This window comes from Calidris pugnax, unplaced genomic scaffold, assembly GCF_001431845.1.
Source record: "Calidris pugnax isolate Ruff unplaced genomic scaffold, ASM143184v1 scaffold49, whole genome shotgun sequence".
NCBI lineage: Eukaryota > Metazoa > Chordata > Aves > Charadriiformes > Scolopacidae > Calidris > Calidris pugnax.
Window position 1 is genome coordinate 4,985,942 of NW_015090798.1, and position 24,089 is coordinate 5,010,030.

The following is a 24,089-nucleotide window of genomic DNA, read 5'->3' on the forward strand; positions in this document are numbered from 1 at the left end:
CACAAACAAATGATCCTACTTAATAATAATAATTAAAAACAACAAAGCACACCAAAAAACCCAAGGAGAGGTACTGCTTCCATGTGAACTCTTTGCAGCATCTTATTAAGTACTAGCCCACAAAGCTATTATACTTCATATGCTCGTTCAGTTGGGAACGAAGGCAAATATCTCATTAATTCCCAGTAGACAGAGAGCAAAAAAAATGTGCTCACTGTTGCCCTTCTGTCGTGGTTTGGGCCAGTGAGATGAACATATGCATGTAAGGGCAGAACTGACAAAAAACTTGATGTAAATCAGAATAGATATTCAAGGCATCAGTAGACAACTGGGCATCTGATTTCCCCGTGCTCTCCATTAATTTAGAAGCAAAATCTCCTCAGTGTTTTGATTTACCATAAGCTAAAGGTTTCTCTGCAGTCAGTTACAGAACTTTCATCTCTGATCTTCTATTATTATTCCTCTTTAAACTTCATTTTACCCAGAAATGCTCACAAATGAGTCAAAAGAGGTTGTAGACAGATGCGTTCAGGTGCATTTTTTTTTTACCTATTATATATCTAGTTGCTTTTTCTAGCAAGGTAACTGATGACATCTGTCTTCACTTGCTCACATCTGTGTCACGCACAGCAGTAAAAAAGTTACAACCTGACGTTTCAAAATCTTGCACCATTCTTTGCTTTGCAGAGCTTCGGCCGTCCTCAGAGCTGAAAATGGTTATCTGTGCTTGGCTTTGGAGTCACAGAACCACAGAACAATATAGGGCGGAAGGGACCTCTGGAGATCATCTAGTCCAATCTCCTGCCAGAGCTGGTCCACCTGAAGCAGGCTGCACAGGAACATGTCCAGGTGGAGTTTGAATGTCTCCAGAGAAGGAGACTCCACCACCTCTCTGGGCAGCCCGTTCCAGGGCTCTGCCACCCTCAAAGTAAAGAAGCTCCTCCTCATGTTTAGATGGAACTTCTTATGTTCAAGTTTGTGCCTGTTTCCTCTCGTCCTAGTCAACAATGAGCTTGTCTGTGTTACCCCCTTGAACCCTCTTAGCTTATTTATTAATTGTTCCAGGATTTTCAAAATTAGATAAAGTTCCTACACAAACAAATGATCCTATTTAATAATAATTTAAAAAAAAAGCACACCAAAAAAACCCAAGGAGAGGTACTGCTTCCATGTGAACTCTTTGCAGCATCTTATTAAGTACTAGCCCACAAAGCTATTACACTTCATATGCTCGTTCAGTTGGGAATGGAGGCAAATATCTCATTAATTCCCAGTACCAGAGAGCAAAAAAAATGTGCTCACTGTTGCCCTTCTGTTGTGGTTTGGGCCGGACTGGCCAGTGAGATGAATATATGCATGTAAGGGCAAAACTGACAAAAAACTTGATGTAAATCAGAATAGATATTCAAGGCATCGGTAGACAACTGGGCATCTGATTTCTCTGTGCTCTCCATTAATTGAGAAGCAAAATCTCCTCAGTGTTTTGATTTGCCATAAGCTAAAGGTTTCTCTGCAGTCAGTTAAAGAACTTTCATCTCTGATCTCCTATTACTATTCCTCTTTAAACTTCATTTTACCCAGAAATGCTCACAAATAAGTCCAAAGAGGTTGTAGACAGATGTGTTCAGGTGCATTTTTTTTACCTATTATATATCTAGTCGCTTTTTCTATCAAGGTAATTGATGGCATCTGTCTTCACTTCCTCACATCTGTGTCACATGCAGCAGTAAAAAAGTTACAACCTGACGTTTCAGAATCTTGCACCATTATTTGTTTTGCAGAGCTACGGCCGTCCTCAGAGCTGAAAATGGTTATCTGTGCTTGGCTTTGGAGGTCACAGAAACACAGAACAATATAGGGTGGAAGGGACCTCTGGAGATCATCTAGTCCAATCTCCTGCCAGAGCTGGTCCACCTGAAGCAGGCTGCACAGGAACATGTCCAGGTGGAGTTTGAATGTCTCCAGAGAAGGAGACTCCACCACCTCTCTGGGCAGCCCGTTCCAGGGCTCTGCCACCCTCAAAGTAAAGAAGCTCCTCCTCATGTTTAGATGGAACTTCTTATGTTCAAGTTTGTGCCTGTTTCCTCTCGTCCTAGTCAACAATGAGCTTGTCTGTGTTACCCCCTTGAACCCTCTTAGCTTATTTATTAATTGTTCCAGGATTTTCAAAATTAGTATTTCAGTTTAGTAAATTAGCTTATTACGGGAGAATTTGATTACATGGTCCTGTTACTGATGCCCAGAGGAACGCATTTTCCTGGAAGGATGAAGTGGATTGAAGCTCCTTGCCTCTACATCCCCCAACAAGATGTACATGGTGCCACATTGCTGCTCTGCTTAAACGAGGGCCGTGTCGGCTCCTGGTCCTGAGCCTGAATTAACACTTGAAGGGGAAAATATTCCAGAGCACAATAAAACTTCACCTGAGTTTAGGTCAACTGCTGTCCTTGGCTTTTTCTATCAAGGTAATTGATGGCATCTGTCTTCACTTCCTCACATCTGTGTCACATGCAGCAGTAAAAAAGTTACAACCTGACGTTTCAGAATCTTGCACCATTATTTGTTTTGCAGAGCTACGGCCGTCCTCAGAGCTGAAAATGGTTATCTGTGCTTGGCTTTGGAGGTCACAGAAACACAGAACAATATAGGGTGGAAGGGACCTCTGGAGATCATCTAGTCCAATCTCCTGCCAGAGCTGGTCCACCCAGACCAGGTTGCACAGGAACATGTCCAGGTGGGGTTTGAATGTCTCCAGAGATGGAGACTCCACCACCTCTCTGGGCAGCCTCTTCCAGGGCTCTGCCACCCTCAAAGTGAAGAAGTTCCTCCTCATGTTGAGATGGAACTTCTTATGTTCAAGTTTGTGCCTGTTTCCTCTCGTCCTAGTCAATGATCAGCTTGTCTGTGTTACCCCCTTGAACCCTCTTAGCTTATTTATTAATTGTTCCAGGATTTTCAAAATTAGTATTTCAGCTTAGTAAATTAGCTTATTACGGGAGAATTTGATTACATGGTCCTGTTACTGATGCCCAGAGGAACGCATTTTCCTGGAAGGATGAAGTGGATTGAAGCTCCTTGCCTCTACATCCCCCAACAAGATGTACATGGTGCCACATTGCTGCTCTGCTTAAACGAGGGCCGTGTCGGCTCCTGGTCCTGAGCCTGAATTAACACTTGAAGGGGAAAATATTCCAGAGCACAATAAAACTTCACCTGAGTTTAGGTCAACTGCTGTCCTTGGGGCATGCAGAAAGGACCCCTGGGGCTGAATTTGCTCTTCACACCACCTGGATGTGACACTTCAGACCCTAAAAAGCTGCTTTTTAAGCTGTCTGTCAAGCTTTAATGGTATCATATCATATTGTATCATATCCTGCTACCTCCAGCTAGTGCAAAGCCACTTAAACCGCAGCTAAAGATGTTTTTAAGCTCATCTTTCTGACGGCACTGAAATGGGTTTGAAGCCCTTTCCCTGTCAGCTCCAGCTAAGAAGCAATTCAAGGAGATGCCACTTTGTAGCTCTTGGTGGCAGCAGCTCAGGCGAGGTGTGATACCTGGGTGTAAGGGAAAGCTTAGTCCTTCCCAAGGCAGGTTAATTAAGCCCTAAGTAATGACAATGTAAGGCCTTGAACACCCTGGAGGTGTTCAAGGCCAGGCTGGATGGGGCTTTGAGCAACCTGCTCTAGTGGGAGGTGTCCCTGCCCATGGCAGGGGGGTTGGGACTCGCTGATCTTTAAGGTCCCTTCCAACCCAAACCATTTGATGATTCTATGATTATTTAGCTCGTTATTGAGACACGGAATCTCCACAGCCAGTTAGAGCCCACCTGGCCTGGTGGCAGCAGATGGTACCTGACCCCCATCAAGTTATAGTTACCACGCATGCTCAAGGAAAGGATCTTCACCCGGGCAAGGGTGTTCTTGACCTATATTTAGCTCGTTATTGAGACACGGAATCTCCACAGCCAGTTAGAGCCCACCTGGCCTGGTGGCAGCAGATTGGTACCCAACCCCCATCAAGTTATAGCTACCACGCATGCTCAAGGGAAGGGTCTTCACCCGGGCAAGGGTGTTCTTGACCTATGGGCGTGATTTTTAGTATTATAATGAAGGTAGTTCACCTGAGGACACTAAGAATTGTCTTCACTTTCTTGCCAAGTTGGCTGAACTTCTCAAAGTGTGTAGATTTGTACCATCCTTGAGGTCCTTATGCTCAATGTGCCTCCTCAAGACTGATATAATACTTCACGGCCTGGAGTAGGAGTTCTTTTCATCAGCTCATGTTTGATAAATTCAAGGATAGAGCCCTCATTACTGGTGAGAATACACATAAGGCCTTTCAAAATGTGCCTCCTCAAGAATGATATAATAGTTCACTGCCTGGATTAGGAGTTCTTTTCATCAGCTCATGCTTGATAAATTCAAACACAGAGCCCTCTTACTGGTGAGAATACACATAAGGCCTTTCAACACTAGTTCCTAATACCATTTCAAGGGTATGCTGTGGTAACTCTGGCACTCGCCCTGGGTGGCCGAGGCCCTAGACCCACACACAGGCTTTCCTGACACCGATTTCCCACCTCCTTTCCAGCAATGGCAAATTATAAGCGCTTATTTAGGAACCAGGAGCAGCCTCTGAGGTTTTTTACCACAGCTTTAGGCCACCATTATCCACCCTGAGGCGCTGGGTGCCCCTGGGCGGGGGGGGGAGGAATCACGGAATCATGGAATTGTTGGAGTTGGAAGGGACCTCTAGAGATCATCTAGTCCAACTCCCCTCCTAAAGCAAGATTGTCCACAGCACATCACTCAGGACTGCAACCAGGTGGGCCTTGAAGATCTCCAGAGAAGGGGACTCCACACCCTCCCTGGGCAGCCTGTTCCAGGGCTCTGGCACCCTCACCAGAAAGAAGTTCTTCCTCATATTTTAGTGGAACTTCTCATGTTCCAGCTTCACTGAATTTCACTGGATTTTTAGAGTTAGAAAGGACCATAGAGATCATCTAGTCCAACTCCCCTGCTGAAGCAGGATTGCCTAGAGCTTGTCAGAGCATGTTAGTCAGGACGGCATCCAGGCGGGTCTTGAAAATCTCCAGAGAAGGGGATTCCACACCCTCCCTGGGCAGCCTGTTCCAGGGCTCTGTCACCCTCACTGTGAAGAAGTTTTTCCTCATATTTGAATGGAACCTCTTATGTTCCAACTTGTGCCCGTTGCCCCTCGTCCTCTCACTGGGAACCACTGAGAAGAGTCCGGCTCCCTCCTCCTTCAAGCCACCCTTAGATCTCTCAGCTTTTCCTCATCAGGGAGATGCTCCATCCCCTCAATCACCTTTGTTGCCCTACGCTGGACTCTCGCCCCTCAATCATCTTTGTTGCCCTACGCTGGACTCTCTCCAGCAATTCCCTTGAACTGGGGAGCCCAGAACTGGACACAGCATTCCAGTTGTGGCCTCCCCAGTGCAGAGCAAAGGGGGAGAATGACCTCCCTCCACCTCCAGGCCACACTCTTCCCTGGTCACCCCGGCTCTGGGGACCTTCCTGGGCTGGGCCACACCGGTGCCCGCCTCAAGCCCTCACCGCCGGGGAGGGGGGAACCTTTCCGTGAGGCGCCGCTTTCCAGCCGGCGGCCGCCGCGGAGGGACCGGCGCCGCTCCCGCCGTTGCCCGGGTAACGCCGGGCGGAGGAGGAGGAGGCGGCGGCGGGGAGAAAGCGGCCCCGCCAGCGGGTAGGGGTTCCCCCCTCCCGCGCCGCCATGCTGGACCCGGACAGCGGGCTCTCTCTCACCATAGCGCGGATCGTCCAGCGGCTGAAGGGCTCCAGCCTCCACTCCCAGCTGGAGCGACAGGCCCGGGTGAGCCCCGACCCGGCGCTGCGCCCCCCGGGCCCGCCTCCATTTCACGCTCCCCCTCCCTCCTCCACCCTTCACCGGCCCTTTGTTCCCGGCCCCTGCGGCCTCCTCCTCCTCCCGGCCCGGGACCAGGGGCCTGGGGCCTCCCCTCCTTTCCCTTCCCTCCCCCGACGGGGCCGGAGAACCGTCTGGCTTGTTTCTAAAGCTGTCTTTAGAATAACGTCTTCCCCTGGGGCCGAAGGATTTCCGCGGAGAGTATGAAGGAGCCTCCTCTTGGAAATCTCACTGCTTCAAATCTTTCCTAAAATGAACCGCTGTGTCTGTTAATCTCGGTTAATCTCTAATTTGGGAAGCTTTAAATTACACCCCCTCCCCTCGCCCTCTCCATGCCCCTGAGAAAAGGAGGATTTGGTGAAAGGAAGTGAAAATAAATGAAAAACGCACATGAAAGTACTTTTTTTTTTTTTTTGGTAGCCGGGAAAGTGCTTGTTTGTTTGCTTTTTTTCATATATATATTTAGTAAATTATGTGCACTCGAAACCAGATTTTCATTTTTTAGCTGAGCATCATTTAGGATGTTTCAGATTAGGATTGTGTCAGTTTTCATAGTAATACCATAGTATTGGTGCTGTGGCGATTGTTGTGTGTTACTGAAGTATTTTGGGTTGGGTTTTATAAAATCTTGGGGGTTGGGGGCTTTTTTTTCGCATACAGCGCTTAAAATTGTACGGATATTTTATTTTTTTTTTAGGGTAGGATGTTCATTATCTGCCTTAGTTTTGTTGGTTTTTTTTAAATGAAACATGTTTTTCTTTGAATGTTCTTAAAGTTTTCCATAGTGGGTTACATCCCTACATGCCTTTTCTGGGTTTTTGTTTTTAAATTTGTTCATTAGGTCTCTAAATGCTTTTTTTTAAATGTATGTCTGCTTTATTCCTATTGACTGACTGCTCTCTGAACCTGTGAGTAAGCAAATGTGCATGACTCGAAGAGGGAGGGGGGAGTGGAATTATAAAAGAGTAAAGATGTTGGGTTCTGCTAAGTGTTGGGGAACTGAGCATCCCAAATAGCCTGATGTGAGGTGTGGAGAGTCAAATGCAAAACCTTGTCCTCGATAAAGGCAGTGATGGGATTTCGGAGGAAGACTCTTTTAACAGCCCCGTTAACTGCTTATAATAAAACCTGTGTGTACTCCCCTCTGCGTTCATTCGTCTCCCGTGAGGGCCTGATTTCATAGTCATTTTGTACTTTGCATGTCTGTTTTGAAACAGGAGGAAGCTTGGTGTCCTCAGGACTTGGCGGGGTGTTTACATGCTGCTGGTGAATGCCTGTGTTGTACAGCTGCTTTGGATGCTCTGAGGAGTGTCCTTCCATGGTGGCATTTGATGTCTGAAAGGGCAGTTAAATGCCTAAATACCTCCCTGACAGTATAGCATATAAATCTACTCAATATAAGCAGAAACTCTGCAAAATCAAAATGTAAAGGTAACCTCTAAAATAAATAAATTGCAGTCTAATTGCCACAGCCCAATCTGTTGAGATGGCTTTGCAGAACGCTGTTTTACAAATTTCTTGGAGAAGAAAAAAAACCCCGTGTATATATAAATCAGAAGATTGTTCTGGTCATATGAAGTGCTAAAGGGAAAGAAAATAAACAAGTGTTTGAAGAGTTTGTAATAGAAGATTAAATCAGAGCTATGGTTCAGAGTAGACTGAACTTTCTTCTGAAAGACTGGAAAGTTTTTTGGATACACCAACTAGAGGATATCTCAGTGTAAAGAGTCGTCTTTTGGAGCTTGTAGTTTTAATTAATAGGGCCAGATGGGTACGCTGTTTGAGAGGAAACTGTAAATTCTCCTTGATCTTGAATTTTTTTATTGACCTTGCATGCATTTGTGTTCTTCCATGTATAGATTTTTTTCTTGATAATGCTTATATAGTCATATTATTGCTATACTATGCACTTGCAAAGGCCCTATCAGTCAGTTCCTTATCTTTGTCCGTCCCTCAGCACGTGTACAGAATTCTGATGTTTTCTGAATTTTGCTACTCTCTGTGTTAAATTGACATTTGATTTCCCTCACATTGCATGGGATGTTTATGAAGTTGCCTTATCAAATACACAGTCTTTGCTATTGCTGTGCATCACACCTGAACTCCGGTTTATTGATGGGGCGTGATGGGATTTTTTTGTGTCTGTTGATTAACAGTCAGTTTCTGAACAATGCTTGCTCTGCTCTGGTTGCAGTACTGATCTACAGGTGGTCCCTTTTAGGTGATTTTAAGTTATTTTGAGGGATGTATGCTGTATTTTTAAGAAATCTTTTGAGACAGTGGATCAGAATGAAACTTACTTATTGTTTTGGATATTTACACTACAGTTACATTTTACCTTTACAAAGATTCCTCTTTGCCAGTGCAGAAACTGACATTGCTGATAACTCCTTCCTCAGAAATATTTACTGTCTCTGAAAACATGAGAGGGAGAACGGATGGTAAGGTCCATTATAATATTGCCTGCAATTTTTGAGAGGTCATGTCGTCTCACAAACAGTGTATTAGCAAAAAAAATCTGTGTTGTAATTAATCTCTTCTATTAATATCTAGGAAGGAGAGCTCAAAAGGAACAGTTTCTTTCACCAGTTAGTAGAATTTTGGGGAAAACGCAATATCCTGACATTATTTGTGGGAGTTGATAGAGCAGCCCTGTGGTTATGAACTGTGAGACACGATCTCTTCAAAATAAGTTTGGCATGAGCACCAAAGGATTTGCTGTCACAGCTTTAGCTCTGGGGATACCAGGATAATAAATCACATTTTTCTCCCCGGGACTGAAGTAGATGTAGGGTTTATCTGTTCCTTAATGACTATTTGGAAAATAAATGTTGAGTTGGTCTTGTAGGCTGAGTTTTGGTATATTGATAATGTGCCTGCAGTTAATACAAATAGATTAATGCGGAGAAGACTGTAAACGTGCCTGTTGTTTGTTTTGGAATTTCTTCTGAGCCTATTTAGTAGTGTGTTTGAAAGGAAAAAAGTAACAGGCACAAAGAGCCAAAATATTAGACAGTAGCTTTTCAACAGGTGGAATTGCTGCTGGGGCTATTGGGGTATTGGAGGGGAAATGTCATCTCAGTTTCTCAGGCACAGCATCCACTGTATGAGTTTGTAACCAAATTTGTTTGCTTTTGTCTTCAGTTTTCTCTTCCCTTTCTGAAGTGTAAGTGTTTTTAAGGTGAAAATTAGAGGTCATTAGAAAACCTGAGAGCACAGACATCCTCAATCACCAAATGCAGTTTGAAAACAGATATTTTATTTTTTTTGAAATCTTGCTAAAATTTTGGTTTATGGAAAATCTTTGTCAGTGAACTGACAGTAAGAATGGAATGGTTGAGAGACGTGAAAAAGGTGCTACCTTTTAAATGCATTTGCAGACAATTTAGAAACTTTTTTTTTGTCATGTTTGAAGGAAGACAGGCTTTACTAATTAATTAAGATTTATTAATCTTAAATTTTGTCCTCTCCAAACTTCTAATAGAAATCAGTCTGAGTTGGCTGGAACCCCTGGTGGCCAGGGACAAATAACAAGTTTAAAGTTTAAAAAAAACCCAACCAAACCAAATCTTCAGTATTTTATTCCTAAAGAACTTTTCTGAAACAGAAGGTGAAAATGAAATGAAAGGTGAAGGTTCTAAATTATGTTTTAAATTGAACAAGAAAGACTCATAACTCAAGGAATCCTTCTGGACATTTTCTCTGCAGAGGTTCTTAGATTTGTTTCTTGTAGGTATGTTTGCAGTGCAACAATTTGAAGGAGAACTTGCAGAAAAGCAAGATAATGGCTGTCAAAGTAGAATAAAAGTGGTAACTTGAGTGTAAGAATTGGTCCCGATGCCCCACCCCACCCCACTGTGGCAACTGAGTATTCAGTTTAGGAATGAGAAAAAAAAAATAGGTATGGACAAGTTATGGAGGGGAGATGTGGTAGGATATGTCACAATTGATGCTGATCCCTACTTAAGATCAAATTAAGAAGGAAAATGTTTCTGTGAAATGTAGCATTTATTAAATAAAACTTAGCGAATAAACGTAGGCTCATGAGTCATCATGGATAATTAATGGTTCCTTTTCGTGCGTTGTGTTTAACAAACTGCCTGATCTCCCCTCCTGATAGAGCTTGTACTTTGGTTTTAATAGTTCAACGTTTGCAGGACAGTGGATTTCAAATTGAATGCGGTTGTGACCACGTTGAACAGATTATGGAGCTCAGAAGCAATGCAGGCTCGATGTGCAGATATTTATTATTTTAGTAATGCAGATTATATGTTTTACCTTGCGTGTGTATGTTTTATTTGCAGCACTAACTTTGTATTCAAATAAAACCTAGAAAACGTATTTAAACAACAAAATTATTAAAAATGTATCCTGCGTATCTTGTGGGAGAATGTAAAGTTTGAAGCTGTTTATTCCTGTCTGAGGCTAATTGAAGCCCTGTTTCTACTCCTTGGTTATTTTTACTTGCGTAAGGAAGTTCAAAATACTTTTTTTCCCTTAGTGTAATTATTGTAGAAATGAAGGAGGGTTGGAAAATTGTCAGTGCAATCAGGGAAATTTATTTAGTTACGCTCGGGATGATTCCTCTTTCTGTTACAGAAACGTGTAAACCAAAACCAAAATCGCCTCCTTAAATTTTGTAGGATTTGAAATGTTTAGAGAGTGTTTACATGGAAATTGTTGCGGTCGTACTTGAAGTGGTTTTTAACAAGTTGGCCTAATGCTGATAAAATCTAGTTGTGGCAGATTGGAGCATGTAAGGAAAGGTGAATATTTATTAGCTTTTGTTGAATTTACTTCTGCTAAAGGTTGGACTGCGTTTGGTGCTTTATTGTAATTTGGGAAATAATAGCAATAAAAGCTGAAAACATTGTGCACTTGTGGAAAATCATAATGAAGAGCAATAAATGCTCGGAGAGTGTACATACCTGTCTAAACCAAAAAGGCTTTGAAGAGGAATGGTGGTGGAGAGCCTGTAAAAATATTTAGATTGGGTAAAGGTATTTGCAGAACTGTTTGCAGGCAGGATAAAAATAGGGGTTCACCTGATGGCAGTTCCACATGGCAGCAGAGTTGGATCACTTCTCCGCAGTGTTTATTCTTGTTGAGAGAAGAAATAGTTTAACACAGGAGTTGTGCTGGAACACTTTGTTCTGTCAAGCCTCTTCCTTGTAGTACGTTTCTGGTCCTCTCAACTGTTTTCCTTTGAGTGCAGTGCCTCCATGGCTCCTCTGCCCTCGTGCACGGTCAGTGCCGCTGCCATCGGGGTGACTGAATGCCAGGTCCAGGTTTAGGTGCTAATTTGCAAATAGATTTGTCTCTGTGTTCAGTCGCTCTACAAATCAATTTACTGTGCCCACTGGCTTTTCCCACCTTGAGATCGTGCTGTCCTTTTGCTTGCTCTCCGTGTTGAGTGTCTGAATTTTCACAGAATCATAGCATTGCCTGGGTTGGAAGGGACCTTTCAGATTAGAATCATAGCATTGCCTGGGTTGGAGGGGACCTTTCATATCATCAAGTCCAACCACCAACCTAACACCAAAAAACCCACCACTAAACCATGTCACTAAACGCTATGTCAACCCATCTTTTAAATACCTCCAGGGGTGGTGCCTCACCCGCTCCCTGGGCAGCCCATTCCAAGGCTTGATAACCCTTTCAGTGTAGACATTTCTCCAAATATCCAAGCAAAACCTCCCCTGGCACAACTTGAGGCTGTTTCCTCTTGTCCTGTTGCCTGTGACTTGGGAGAAGAGACCGATTCCCACGTCTCTACACCCTCCTTTCAGGGAGTTGTAGAAAGCATCTACAACATCTCTTCTTATTCTACAACTTTTCTTCCATCTTGGCATCCAAGTACAGGAAGATACTTGTTGATCAAGATGCGTGTGTTGAAATTGGAGAGTCTGTAGTTGTATCCGAGTACATGCTGCATTTTGATCATGCAGGAAATTAACTCACTTCATCAGTGCAAATTTCATCAAGTTGTGTTTTTCCCAATATACCTAAGCCAGGCACTTTTATCAGTGTAAATCCTAGTAATGGTTTTTATATAAATAAAATTTTGGCAACGTTGTTTGTCATTGTATCAGTAAAACAGTGGAAGAAAACCCAAGCGATACTTAGGCAGTACATCGTATCAAGCAGATTACAACAAACCCTACCAAAATACCTAAATGTTTTTTGCAGCAGAGAAATAAGACATTTCCTTTCACCTATGAAAAATAAGTATTTTCTTCTTTGGTTGTATTATACAGAGCTTGGGTCTGTTCTTCTGTGTTAGAACTGGCTGCCAGATTGTTGCCTTTCAGGTATCTCATTTCTGCTCTAGAATCATAGAATGGTTTGGGTTGGAAGGGACCATAAAGATCATTGAGTTCCAACCCCCTGCCATGGGCAGGGACACCTCCCACCAGACCAGGTTGCTCAAAGCCTCATCCAGCCTGGTCTTGAACCCCTCCAGGGTTTCTCTGGGCAACCTGTTCCAGTGCCTCACCACCCTCACAGGAAGGAATTTCTTCCTAATATCTCATCTAAATGTCCCCTTTTTCAAATTAAAACCATCACCCCTTGTCCTATGGCTCCACTCCCTGATCAAGAGTCCCTCCCCATCTCTCCTGTAGGCTCCCTTCAGATACTGGAAGGGGCTCTAAGATCTCCCCAGAGCCGCCTTTTCTCCAGTCTGAACAACCCTAGCTTTTCCAGCCTGTCCTCACAGCAGAGGTACTCCAGCCCTCTGATCATCTTCGTGGCCCTCTGCTGGACCCGTTCCAACAGGTCCATGTCCTGTTGGACCTGGATTTGAAAATCAAAGAGCAGGCCAGGATGCAATGATTCCTTAACAGTGATGGTTTCTGTGGCTCTGTAGGAATCTCTCCATCGTAATCCAGAAGTAAATAGAAGGGAAAGTGGAAATGGGAGGAGTCCTTGGTAATTGTATCCTGAAATGACAAGAGTGAGGACAGAGTTGCCCTGATAAATTTAAGATTAGTATAGGAATATATTTGCTGCAGCAGGGCTAGGAATAGTGAAATAGAGAACAAGTCCTATGAGGAGAGGCTGAGGGAACTGGGCATGTTTAGTTTGGAGAAGAGGAGGCTGAGGGGGGCCCTCTACAACTGCCTGAAAGGAGGCTGTAGAGAGGTGGGTGTTGGCCTCTTCTCCCAAGGGAACAATGACAGGAGCAGAGGAAATGGTCTGAAGTTGGGGCAGGGGAGGTTTAGATTAGATATTGGGAAGAATGGCTTTCCTGAGAGGGTGGTCAGGCACTGGAACAGCCTGCCCAGGGAGGTGGTGGAGTCACCATCCCTGGAGGTATTTAAGAAACGTGTAGACGTGGCTCTTCAGGGCATGGTCTAGTGCCTAAGTTTGTTGGTTTGGGGTGGGTGTGATGTGGTGGGGTGTTGTCTTTTTTGTTTTGTTGGTTTTTTATTTTGATTTTTTGGTTGAGTTTTTTTTTGTTGTTGTTTTGTTTGAAGTTGGACTCGATGATCTCAGAGGTCCCTTCCAACCACGGTGATTGCTATGATTCTGTGAAATCGAGCTTGGCTGAATAAATGGCCACGAGGAGGTGAAGGTAACTCATGGAGATCGATGCACTAACGTAGTCCTTGGAGAAAGTTTTCCCCAAAGTGCTGCCCTGCTTCCCCTTCAGCTGCCACCCCGCTGCATACAAAAGAATCACTGTTGGTTTTTTTTGTTCTGCAGCTGGGAAACAGGCTCTGTTGGGAACAGCAGCACACAAGAATGTCCTCTGTTGTATCTTTTGGGCTGACAGGGAAAATAGGAAATCATCTGTGTGGATTGAACTCCTTTTTCCCCTCTGATGCCATATGCCGTATCAATTTCCAGAATTTCCAGGAAGCCACACAAAAGAAAGGGTTTTTGGTTTAAGTGTCGTGCCTTCATTAACGAGCCAAGAGCTTCTGACTTTTAATTCTCTGCTGTTCATACAGCTGTAATTTAATATTCTCCTGTTGTGTCAGTTCTTGCTCTGTTTACAGTGGCAAGGCAATGAACCCACTTTTTAGTAAATTTGGTTTTGTTGATTCAACATCTCTCAAGGAGTTGTATTTGAGAGGGGGTTGTGCATATCTAAAAAAGATTATTGAAGTGTGCGTACTCGCCCCACAGGCAAACACTCTGTGGACCTTGACATTAAAATTGGTCATATTTAACCCAGAGGACAAAGTTGAACATTTACAAAAACTTCTAAGGAACAGCAAGGCACAATCTGTCCCGTTTGACCCACGTTACTTTATTTAAAATTCATACAGGAGGGGTACGAAACCACAGCCTTGCAGCAGAAAAAAATTAAACTCAGCTTGACATCCATCAGTCCAAAGTGGACCTAGGACTTTCCATCAAAGCCGATTGAGAAGGAATCCTTCATAAAATACTCCTCGAGGCTATTTTGTGAGCTGCCCAAGAACTCCTGTGAAAATCTCTCTCTGTTTCCCTGCCTTTAGCAACGATCCTTTGCCGGCTTTTACCCTTGCGCTGAACGGAATTTGCTTTTGTCATTTGACATGAGAGCTATGAAACCCACCACGTCTTATGGTTTGTGCGTACGATCACCTTCCTTTGAGGAGTCTCTTTGCTATTGCAGTCGAAAAACAAAATATAAAAGCCTTCCTTGTCTGTAATGGCAAGGTGACTTAAAGTAAGAGCAGAGATGCCGACGGTATCAGTGTCTGTGTTATTGGCCGTTCCTCCTTTCAATTAGGGAAAATGGAAAGATTTCCTTAAAATTCTACGTTGTGAATTCATCTAGAGCAACTTTTCCAGCAAGCTGTGCGGCACAGCAAATTCCCTTTTCTGTGGTATGACCTGTAAGGCAAAGGATAGGATTGTGGAGTTTGCAACTTGCGTGTGATGGACCTAAAGCATACCCTGCTGTTAGTCTAGGAGGAGGAGATGCTATAGCAGCTGCTCCTGCTGTTGCTGAAAAACCTGCAGCAACATGTGTGTGGTAGGGTCATGGTATCGTTATAAAGCTTGTTGGTGCCTAATTGTGAGCGTTGAGTGCATTTCATTACAGGAAGGTGGATATGCCCAGCGGTCGCAGCTGCAGCGGGGAGTATTTGGTCCACAGTTTTTTGTTTGAAGTTTGAAGACAGGCTGGAGAGCTGGGCAGAGAAGAACCTAATGAGGTTCAACAAGGGCAAATGTAGAGTCCTGCACCTGGGGATGAAGAACCCCAGGCACCAATATAGGTTAGGGGTGGACCTGCTGGAAAACACTCCTGAGAAGGATCTGGGGGTCCCTGTAGATAATAAATTATCCGAGAAGGGTCTGGGGGTCCCTGTAGATAATAAATTATCCATGAGCCAGCAATCTGCCCTTGTCACCAAGAGGGCTAATGGAATTCAGGGCTGTGTGGGGAAGAGCATGGCCAGGAGGTTGAGGGAGGTCATTCTCCCGCTCTACTCTGTACTGGTGAGGCCACAACTGGAATAGTGTGTCCAGTTCTGGGCTCCCCAGTTCAAGAGAGACAGGGAGCTACTGGAGAGAGTCCAGCGTAGGGCAACTAAGATGACTAAGAGATCCTTAATCCTTGTGAGGAAAGGCTGAGAGAGTTGGGGCTCTTTAGTCTGGAGAAGAGAAGGCTGAGGGGAGACCTTATTAATGCTTCCAAGTTTATCAAGGGTGGGTTGAGGGAGGATGGAGCGAGATTCTTCTCAGTGGTTCCCAGTGACAGGACGAGGGGCAACGGGCACAAGTTGGAACGTAAGAGGTTCCACTCAAATATGAGGAAGAACTTCTTTCTGGTGAGGGTGCCAGAGCCCTGGAACAGGCTGCCCAGGGAGGGTGTGGAGTCCCCTTCTCTGGAGATCTTCAAGGCCCGCCTGGTTGCAGACCTGAGTGATGTGCTATAGGCAGTCCTGCTTCAGGAGGGGAGCTGGACTTGGATGATCTCTAGAGGTCCCTTCCAACTCTAACAATTCCATGATTTCTTATCTGAACAGAGGTGAACTGTGAGAAATTATGGAACATCTTCTGTTTGATTATTATGTGGGGTACTTGCTGAGAATATTAAATGTCAGTGTCATTGGATACTCCCTCTCCCTTCTCTCTCCCTCCCCACAGAAAGCTTTTAGCGCTTTGCTTGTAAAAGCAAAGACCTTGAGTGACGAGAAGTCAGCTATCTTTTTTGGCTACAGTTACCATTGTCAAATTAGTAGGAAACAGTTCGCTTTATGTGTAACCTTAAGCGTGTATGTTTCTTATTTCATAACATAAAATACACAGTTTACTTTATTTTTAGTACTTGCTTGATGCTTACTTATTGATTGATTGTTTTATTAATCATTTTTTCATTAGGTTAGCCTACACAACCCAGAAATTAAGCTGGAATCACTAAAAGAAGATATTAGTTGCTTTGCTTGTAAAAGGAAAGACCTTGAGTGAGGAGAAGTCAGCTAACTTTTTTGGCTACAATTACCATTGTCAAGTTAGTAGGAAACAGTTCGCTTTGTGTGTAACCTTAAGCATGCATGTTTCTTATTTCATAACATAAAATACACAATTTACTTTATTTTTAGGGCTTGCTTGATGCTTACTTATTGATTGATTGTTTTATTAATCATTTTTTCATTAGGTTAGCCTACACAACCCAGAAATTAAGCTGGAATCACTAAAAGAAGATATTAGGGATTTTCTGAAGACATCAGGTTTGTAATACTTCATTGATCAATTTGTGAATAGTATATATCTACAAAAGAAAGTATGTGACATGATGAAAATCGTGGTTTGTACAGGGGGGTACCTTGTCACTGAGAGTAGACAGAAGCAAATATTCAGTGGTTATTAAAAAAGAGAGAATATTAAAAGGGAAGAAGTTTTTTTGATTCCATCAGCATTTTGTGAAACATACTATGCTAAGAATATATATAACATAAGAATATACTATGAAGTGATTTTATCATTTTATAAGATACTGGTAAGTTTTTTGAAAGTTCCCCATAAAACAGGAGTTCAGTTACTCCTGAAAATGGGAATTAACATTCATGGAGGTACTCTTGAAAATTTTACCCCTAGTTAAATTTCTGGTTTCCGTTGGAAGTTTTAACCTATGAACCTCTGTCACGTGCAGATTTGATGATGAGTGTTACAGGTTTTATAATCACCAGGAACACTGTGTCCATTAATAATTATAGCTGTTTTGATATTATGCTGGTTTTGAAAAAAATAACATATAATTATGAAAATTTAGCAAAACTCTATTGTAATTATTTAAACAGTAGGTGGAAATAAAGGGTATTCAACCTTTATGCAGACCTCAACTTGGAGTTTTTCCTGTCTTAATTAGGTTAAGGTTTCTTCGTCTCTTCCTTGTAGGTAGACATGAATTGAGATAGGACAGAAAACACCAGTGACTCAAAAACGACTTCTGATTCCTGTTCCCTTAGCATTAATTCCTAAAATTATCTTTTGGTTATTTTTTATTTTAACAGGTTGGGAAAAGAAGCTTCAGAATGCTGTTTATAGTGAACTCAACGTGTAAGTTATTTAGTATTTTAATTTATTGAGTTCTACTTGCATGCTTTACTTTTGATTCCTTTATATATATATAGATGTATGATGAGTTACTGGTGTCTGCAGTATCTGTCATACCATGGGTGCCTGCTTCATTTCTATTTTTAAACTGCCATGATTTCTTTTTCATCCCAGTGAAAATACCGGACCCAGGTACATCTGAAAGAATGAATGAAACAAATATCACCAAATTCTGTAGTTACTTTATAATTTCTTTGTTGTTTTACTTCCAAAGTTACCAACAGTCTTAATATAATTCTTATGTAGTTCAAGTAGTTATTGTGAATGAAATTGAGTAATTTTCAGCATAATATTTGTGTCAACATAGCACATATTTGTTGTCTTAATTATTTTAAAAAAATTTTAAACTAAGGTATTAGATCTCTAGACTTAACAGATGAGTGCTCATGATGGTTGGGATATGGTCATCAACACACTGAAATTTGTGAAATTCCCTTTTTATTATTGTTTAGTACACTTCAGATTAGACTTCTGGGAAGCACAAGTTGTCTTTATGTTCCGGTGAAGTGGAAAGGTGAATTAATAACAGATCTATCTTTTGGATTAATGCTTGTGCTTTCTTTGAGTTCACTGAAATAAGCTACAAACAATGAAATTAGCCCCAGAAAATTGAGATTAACTAAGAATACCATGATTTCATGAGCATTGTGGAAAAGCCAAGAAACAGCATTGCTGAAATCACAGAATCACAGAATGGTCAGGGTTGGATTTTTAATATAAGAAGAACTCATGTTGAAATGAAGAATTTATTTCTAGAACTTCTAGAAATAAGGTTTATTTTTTGTTTTGATCAACATACGCAGTAGTTTTACTAGTGCTCTCACAAAAGAAGTTATGTTTAGATTTACAACTACAGGATTGATTAAGCCAAATAAAATCTGAACACTTAAAATATACTATTCTTTCTTTAAGGTTTCCTTCGCCCTGTCATCCTGCGGCACCGCCTGAGCACATGAAAGAACCATTAGCTTATATGAGGAAAGCCCAGGTTAGTTGTTATCAATTTTACTGTTCATATCAGATCTTTGCTTAGACTCTTTGAGGTTTATTCTGTACAACTTTATTGTACAATTTCTAGGTTTTATACCTTAGGAAAAACACAAATGTGTCATTGCATCGAAGTTAATAATAATGTTGTATGTGTGACTTTTTACATACATACAAAAAATGCTCAAGTAATTCTCCAACCATGAAAGAAGTAGGATATAGTGCCATGTAAGTGAATATTGGAGAATAGAGACAATGTGAAAGATGTCAAGGAGGAGAATTTTGTTGGGGAAAAATTGTAGCTAAAGGTCATTTCACTTAGGGTTCCAAAAATACTCTCGTGAAGAGAGACAGACAGGCAGTTTTGCAATGAAAGACAACAGGCTGCAGAGAGAGTGAGTTCTTTAGAAAGAAGAGATATATTTAGTTCTGAGAAATGTGAAAGGAAGATGAAAAGTATGGATCTAAGGAGCTTAAGGAATATTGAAGGAGAATAAGTGAAACTGACTATAAAAGATTAAATAAGGATTTTTGGTGTCAGGAAAAAATTGTTTTTGTTTCATTGGTTTTATTTTTTCACTAGTATATGCCATTTGAAATAAATAAAAAATAATAATCCATATTAAAATGTTTTTTTTAAAAAGTTTCAAGAATGTGATCTAACCAAAGCATCTGAGGTAAGGATCAAATTGTATTTAAATCAGCCGTGCCTAGAAATATATTGCAGTAGTCTTTTTCAAGGTACTCAACAAATTGTGTTACTTTTTCAATCGTATTGTTGCTTATTCCAGTAAGTCTTACCTTGCTGTCCTGCTGCTTTCAGTCTGTAGCATTTGGGGACAAAGATTGTATTAAACCATTTTCTTTTGTGGTGTGAAATGTAATGCCACGATTTACTGCCTGAAAATAATCACTCTTTATTACTTTACTATGTGAGAAACACAGAGGTGTTTCTATGTGTATGTTTGTCTAAACCAGTTTCATTGGTGGTTATTTATAAAAGTGTATATAATATTTAAGTCCCCCATTCCTCCTCCTTTCTCTTCAGTTTTTTATTCAGAACATGACGTCATATGGACATATGGAATATCCCTTGACTCAGTTGGGGTCACTGTCCCAGCTCTGTCCCCTCCCAACTTCTTGGGCACCCCCCAGCCTGCTTGCTGTGGGGTCAGCAGGAGAAACAGAGAGGACCTTGTTAGTGTGTACACACTTTTCAGCAACAGCTAAAACATCGGTGTGTTATCAGCACTGGTTTGGTCACAAATCCAAAACACAGAAGAAAATGAACTCTATCCCAGCTAAAACCAGTAGATCCTCTTTCAAATTCTTTCTGGAAATACGACTCTTCAGTAAAGACATATGAATCCTTTTCACAGAGAAATAATAAATGGTGACAGTTGTGAAATAGTAATAACTACACACTTAGGGGAATTAACATTATATTTTCTAAAACCACTGAGGTATGTGTGAGCATTTGCTTTTCAAGTGCACACATATTTATCACTGTAGGTAATGGGTCCATAAGAAAACAGTCATGATTGGATCAGTTGAATCCAAACTAGGTTTTCTTTTGTTACCCCTTTTTGAATAAAGAGCAGTAAACAATGTAACAAACTTATGAAGTCACTCTTTCCAAGATGTTAATTTTTCAAAATATTTGGAAATACCTAAAATACAAATGCACAGGTTGCTAGTACCTTTTGGGAGTGAGCTGAAAGTGGAAACCAGTTTACTTCCATTAGGTATTGCAAATCTAATTGCTGTTTTAAAGGTAGAAGACTGGTTTTGTTTTATTTGTAGGTGGATTTTTTTTTCACTTTATTTGTCTTTTAGCATCACAAAAGTTGGCAAAGAATATTTTGAAACTATCAACAAAATTTATCCTAGTAGAAAAATATTTTCCATATACTTTATATTTGATTTTTATTATGCATAGGCACTGCTAAGATGCTGTTTCCATTGTTATGAGCTTGTTGACATTTTCTTTATCCTTTTCTATCTTAATTAATTTTGCTCTAGTTTAGAATTCTGGAAAGAAGAGTAATAGTCCTGAAGACGATTCTGAAGACCATCTTTGATATCAGTTATTGGAATGACTTTGAGCCAGTAATTAAAAACTAAATTAGTATTTTTCTAGAGTAAATATTAAAATGTTCATAATTAACCCTTTTTCTTCTCAAATTGATTCCGTTTTTTCCTTCTTAGGTAGTGAACTGAAGCTTTTGTACATTGTTCACTTCACTACCTCAGAAGAAAAGCAGCTTTCTAGGAAAGGATAGAGCACTAATAGTAATTTGTAAATCATTCCTGTAGTTGTGGTATTGTCCAGTGTAGAAATTATATTTAATATTTACATGGTAATATTTAATATTAATGTTAAATATTCAAATATCTTTGGATATTACTGTGACATCCTGTATATTTTCTAATTTTGTCTGCTGGAGAGCTGTCCATGTGGTTGGGTTGAGATTTTTTTTGGAAATTTGCAATTTTTACTTGGAGAAAAATGTACCAAATGAAATCTGTGTCCAGAAGCCTTGAATTCTACCCGCAGAGTAGGTCTCTGAAAGAATCACATTTCTGTCTAGTCTTCTAGAACAAAGGATTTTAGGATTCATTATTATGGAAAAAACCTGTAACTAATCCTGGCTAATTTATACAGTTGTGACATATTTCCGTTTAGTTTATTTGTTGTCCACCCAGTTTCATTTAACTTCAATGACAGTTTATAAATGACTTTCCTACAGGACAGTAACTCTGATTTGTGATAGATGTGTTTGAAATTGTTTGCAGATTGCAGCCCTGCCTTCCTTGGTCTCAACTGTTATAGTGAAGGTTCTTGCTGTAACCATAGCAATCCCAGCAACGTGTTTCCTTAGTGTTAAATGTCTTCGTAAAATTAGAGGAATCATTTCAGATCATTTATTGTTCCTGTCAATGAAATGACTTTAAGAATTTTGCTTCTGGCTTTTATTTCAGTCACGGATGTGTCATTCTGTTTCTGCTCAGTGCAGGTGACTGTTGTCCTGAAGGACATCCTGCTTGGAGGGACTGTATAACCCTCACTTTTGTTTTGACTTGGTTGCTTTTATTTGAATGTCTTTTACCATCTTGAAGGCTGAATTATCTTGAAGGCACGGTTTATGAGTGTCCAGAGGTGATTTATTTCAAAAGTGGGGTAATGTCTGGTCTGGCAGTTGTCAGTCACACTGATGGTATTGACCTCGTTGCATTTTGGAAGAAGCTGGTTCCTGGTCTTGCAAAGCTGCCTCCTCTGTGCTTCTTCTGTAGCTTTTATATCTTGGAGCATATCCCTTGTCCATACTTTTTTTTTTTTTTTTTTTTCCAGCCTCCACCTCCTCCCCCCCCTAATTTTGAGCTTGATGATTTCACTTTGTTTTTTAAACTCATAGAATCATAGAATGGTTAGAGTTGGAAGGGACCTTCAAGATCATCCAGTTCCAACCCCCCTGCCATGGGCAGGGACACCTCCCACCAGACCAGGTTGCTCAAAGCCCCATCCAGCCTGGCCTTGAACACCTCCAGGGATACAGCTTTCTCTGGGCAACCTCTTCCAGTGTCTCACCATCCTCATAATGAAAAATTTCTTCCTAATATCTCATCTAAATCTTGCCTCTTTCACTTTAAAACCATTACTCTTCTTCCTATGGCTCCACTCCCTGATCAAGTTATTCTTCTTCCTATGGCTCCACTCCCTGATCAAGAGTCCCTCCCCATCTCTCCTGTAGCCCCTTTAGGGACTGGAAGGGGCTCTAAGGTCTCCCCGGAGCCTTCTCTTCTCCCGGCTGAACAACCCCAACTCTCTCAGCCTGTCCTCGTAGGAGAGGTGCTCCAACCCTCTGATCATCTTCATGGCCTTCTGAGCTCTGAAACTGCTACTAACACCTCCGTTTTCCCAGTTGTTTCCACTTTCTTATTCTTCTGAGCTCTGAAACTGCTACTAACACTTCTGTTTTCCCAGTTGTTTCCACTTTCTTATTCTATCTTTGGCTTAGTCATCTCCGTGCTCTCTCAGTCCTCGTTTCTTCCAGCAACAAACCCATACTTCTCAGCAGGACAGGGTACTGTAGATGCTCTACACCACCCCTCCGTGAGAGGATAACCAGTTTGTGGCATGGTGTTGTGTAACTGCAGCATTTGGAAGGTGTTTGAGTACAATAATATAGTCAAATAAAAATATTATTTAAAATATTATAAAAAAAATGCTGCCATTTGGAAAAAGTTTCTTACAGTTGGAACTTAGATCTGGTTTGTTTATGCAAGAGAACGTGAAGGCATGACTTGATTGTGAGAAGTTGTTGCTGGTGAAAGATAGCTCTTTCATTTGATGTAAAAAGTCATAAGAGGATCTTCTAAATGGAAGGTAAAATGAAACAATTACAAACAAGATATAATGCTTATTTTTTTAACAGAACATTTGAACATCTGCCCTTCCCTTCATTTGCTTCCTGTCTAATAAACTGCAGCCTTTTTTTGGACAGAACTTCAAGTTTGAGGAACATGTGGTTAGGCAGTAACTAAGTGCTGCAGAATTTGTGTCTAGAGCAAATTACAAATAATAACTCGAGCTAAATGACATTAAGAGGAGTCTTTGCATTCATTTGTTCGAGGCCTGACTCATCATCCACAGAAAACTAAATTCAATATAAACCCCACCAGTGCTGCTGTGATCACGGAAGCAAAATCCAAAGCCAGTTGACAGGGAAGTCAGTACTAGTTGGCATTAACTTCTGAGGAATTATCTACAGATTAGGCACCATATGGGAAGTTTGAATCTGACGCAATAGTCAGAAGAATCTGGTTGCTCTTTAAGGGTTCCACTGAGGTAGTGTCTACTTCACAGAATCACAGAATCTTCTAGGTTGGAAGGGACCTTAAAGATCATCTTGTCCAACCGTCAACCTAACTGACAAAAACAGACACCCACACAACAAACAAGGAGCATCATCACTAAACCATACCTCCCAGCACCACATCAACCCGTCTTTTGAACACCTCCAGGGATGGTGCCTCAACCACCTCCCTGGGCAGCCCATTCCAATGTCTGGTAACCCTTTCAGTGAAAAAATTGTTCCTAATATCCAGCCTGAACCTCCCCTGGCGCAACTTGAGGCCATTTCCTCTCGTCCTGTTTTCCTGGTTCTTTATTTTCATGTAAATGATGAAATCTGTTTATTGTTTCCATTTAAATAACCCTCAAGGTTTTTGCAGATGTCTGCAAGTGACTCTTGCTATCCTTTCTTATACATGGCTTTTAAAAGCTGCTTGTTATTACATGATAAATGCAAATGGAGGGAAAAGAAATTCTATATAATTTAATTTTTTTTCTGTGTTTTAGGGAAGCTGGGAGAAGCGAATTCTGAAAAGCCTGAACAGCATGTGCACAGAGCTCAGTATCCCGCTGGCGCAGAAGGTAATATTAACTTCCTGTTGTCATTTTTTTGGAAATTAAACCTCGTCTTGCACACTTGTAACTTTTATGTTCATCTTACACTTGGTGAGGCTGGTATCCAAAATAATTTTAATACGGAATAATTTTAAGGGATAGCAGCAGCGTACGCATTGGCTCAACTAGGGAGAAGATGAATTCTGTAGGTAGATCTTCCTCTTTGCTGTTG

General features: G+C 41.4%; 1 protein-coding gene across 1 annotated transcript in view; it reads left to right on the plus strand.

Annotated features, from left to right (window-relative positions):
• The first annotated feature begins 5,666 nt into the window (after positions 1-5,666).
• Positions 5,667-24,089, plus strand: part of TBC1D19 (TBC1 domain family member 19) — a 61,571-nt gene continuing 43,148 nt past the window's right edge. The window contains exons 1-6 of the mRNA XM_014937045.1: positions 5,667-5,850; positions 16,502-16,574; positions 17,358-17,403; positions 18,373-18,448; positions 21,244-21,285; positions 23,810-23,884. Of these exons, the coding sequence (XP_014792531.1) occupies positions 5,752-5,850; positions 16,502-16,574; positions 17,358-17,403; positions 18,373-18,448; positions 21,244-21,285; positions 23,810-23,884 (411 nt within the window). The 5' untranslated portion in view covers positions 5,667-5,751. The remainder of the gene's footprint in view (positions 5,851-16,501; positions 16,575-17,357; positions 17,404-18,372; positions 18,449-21,243; positions 21,286-23,809; positions 23,885-24,089) is intronic.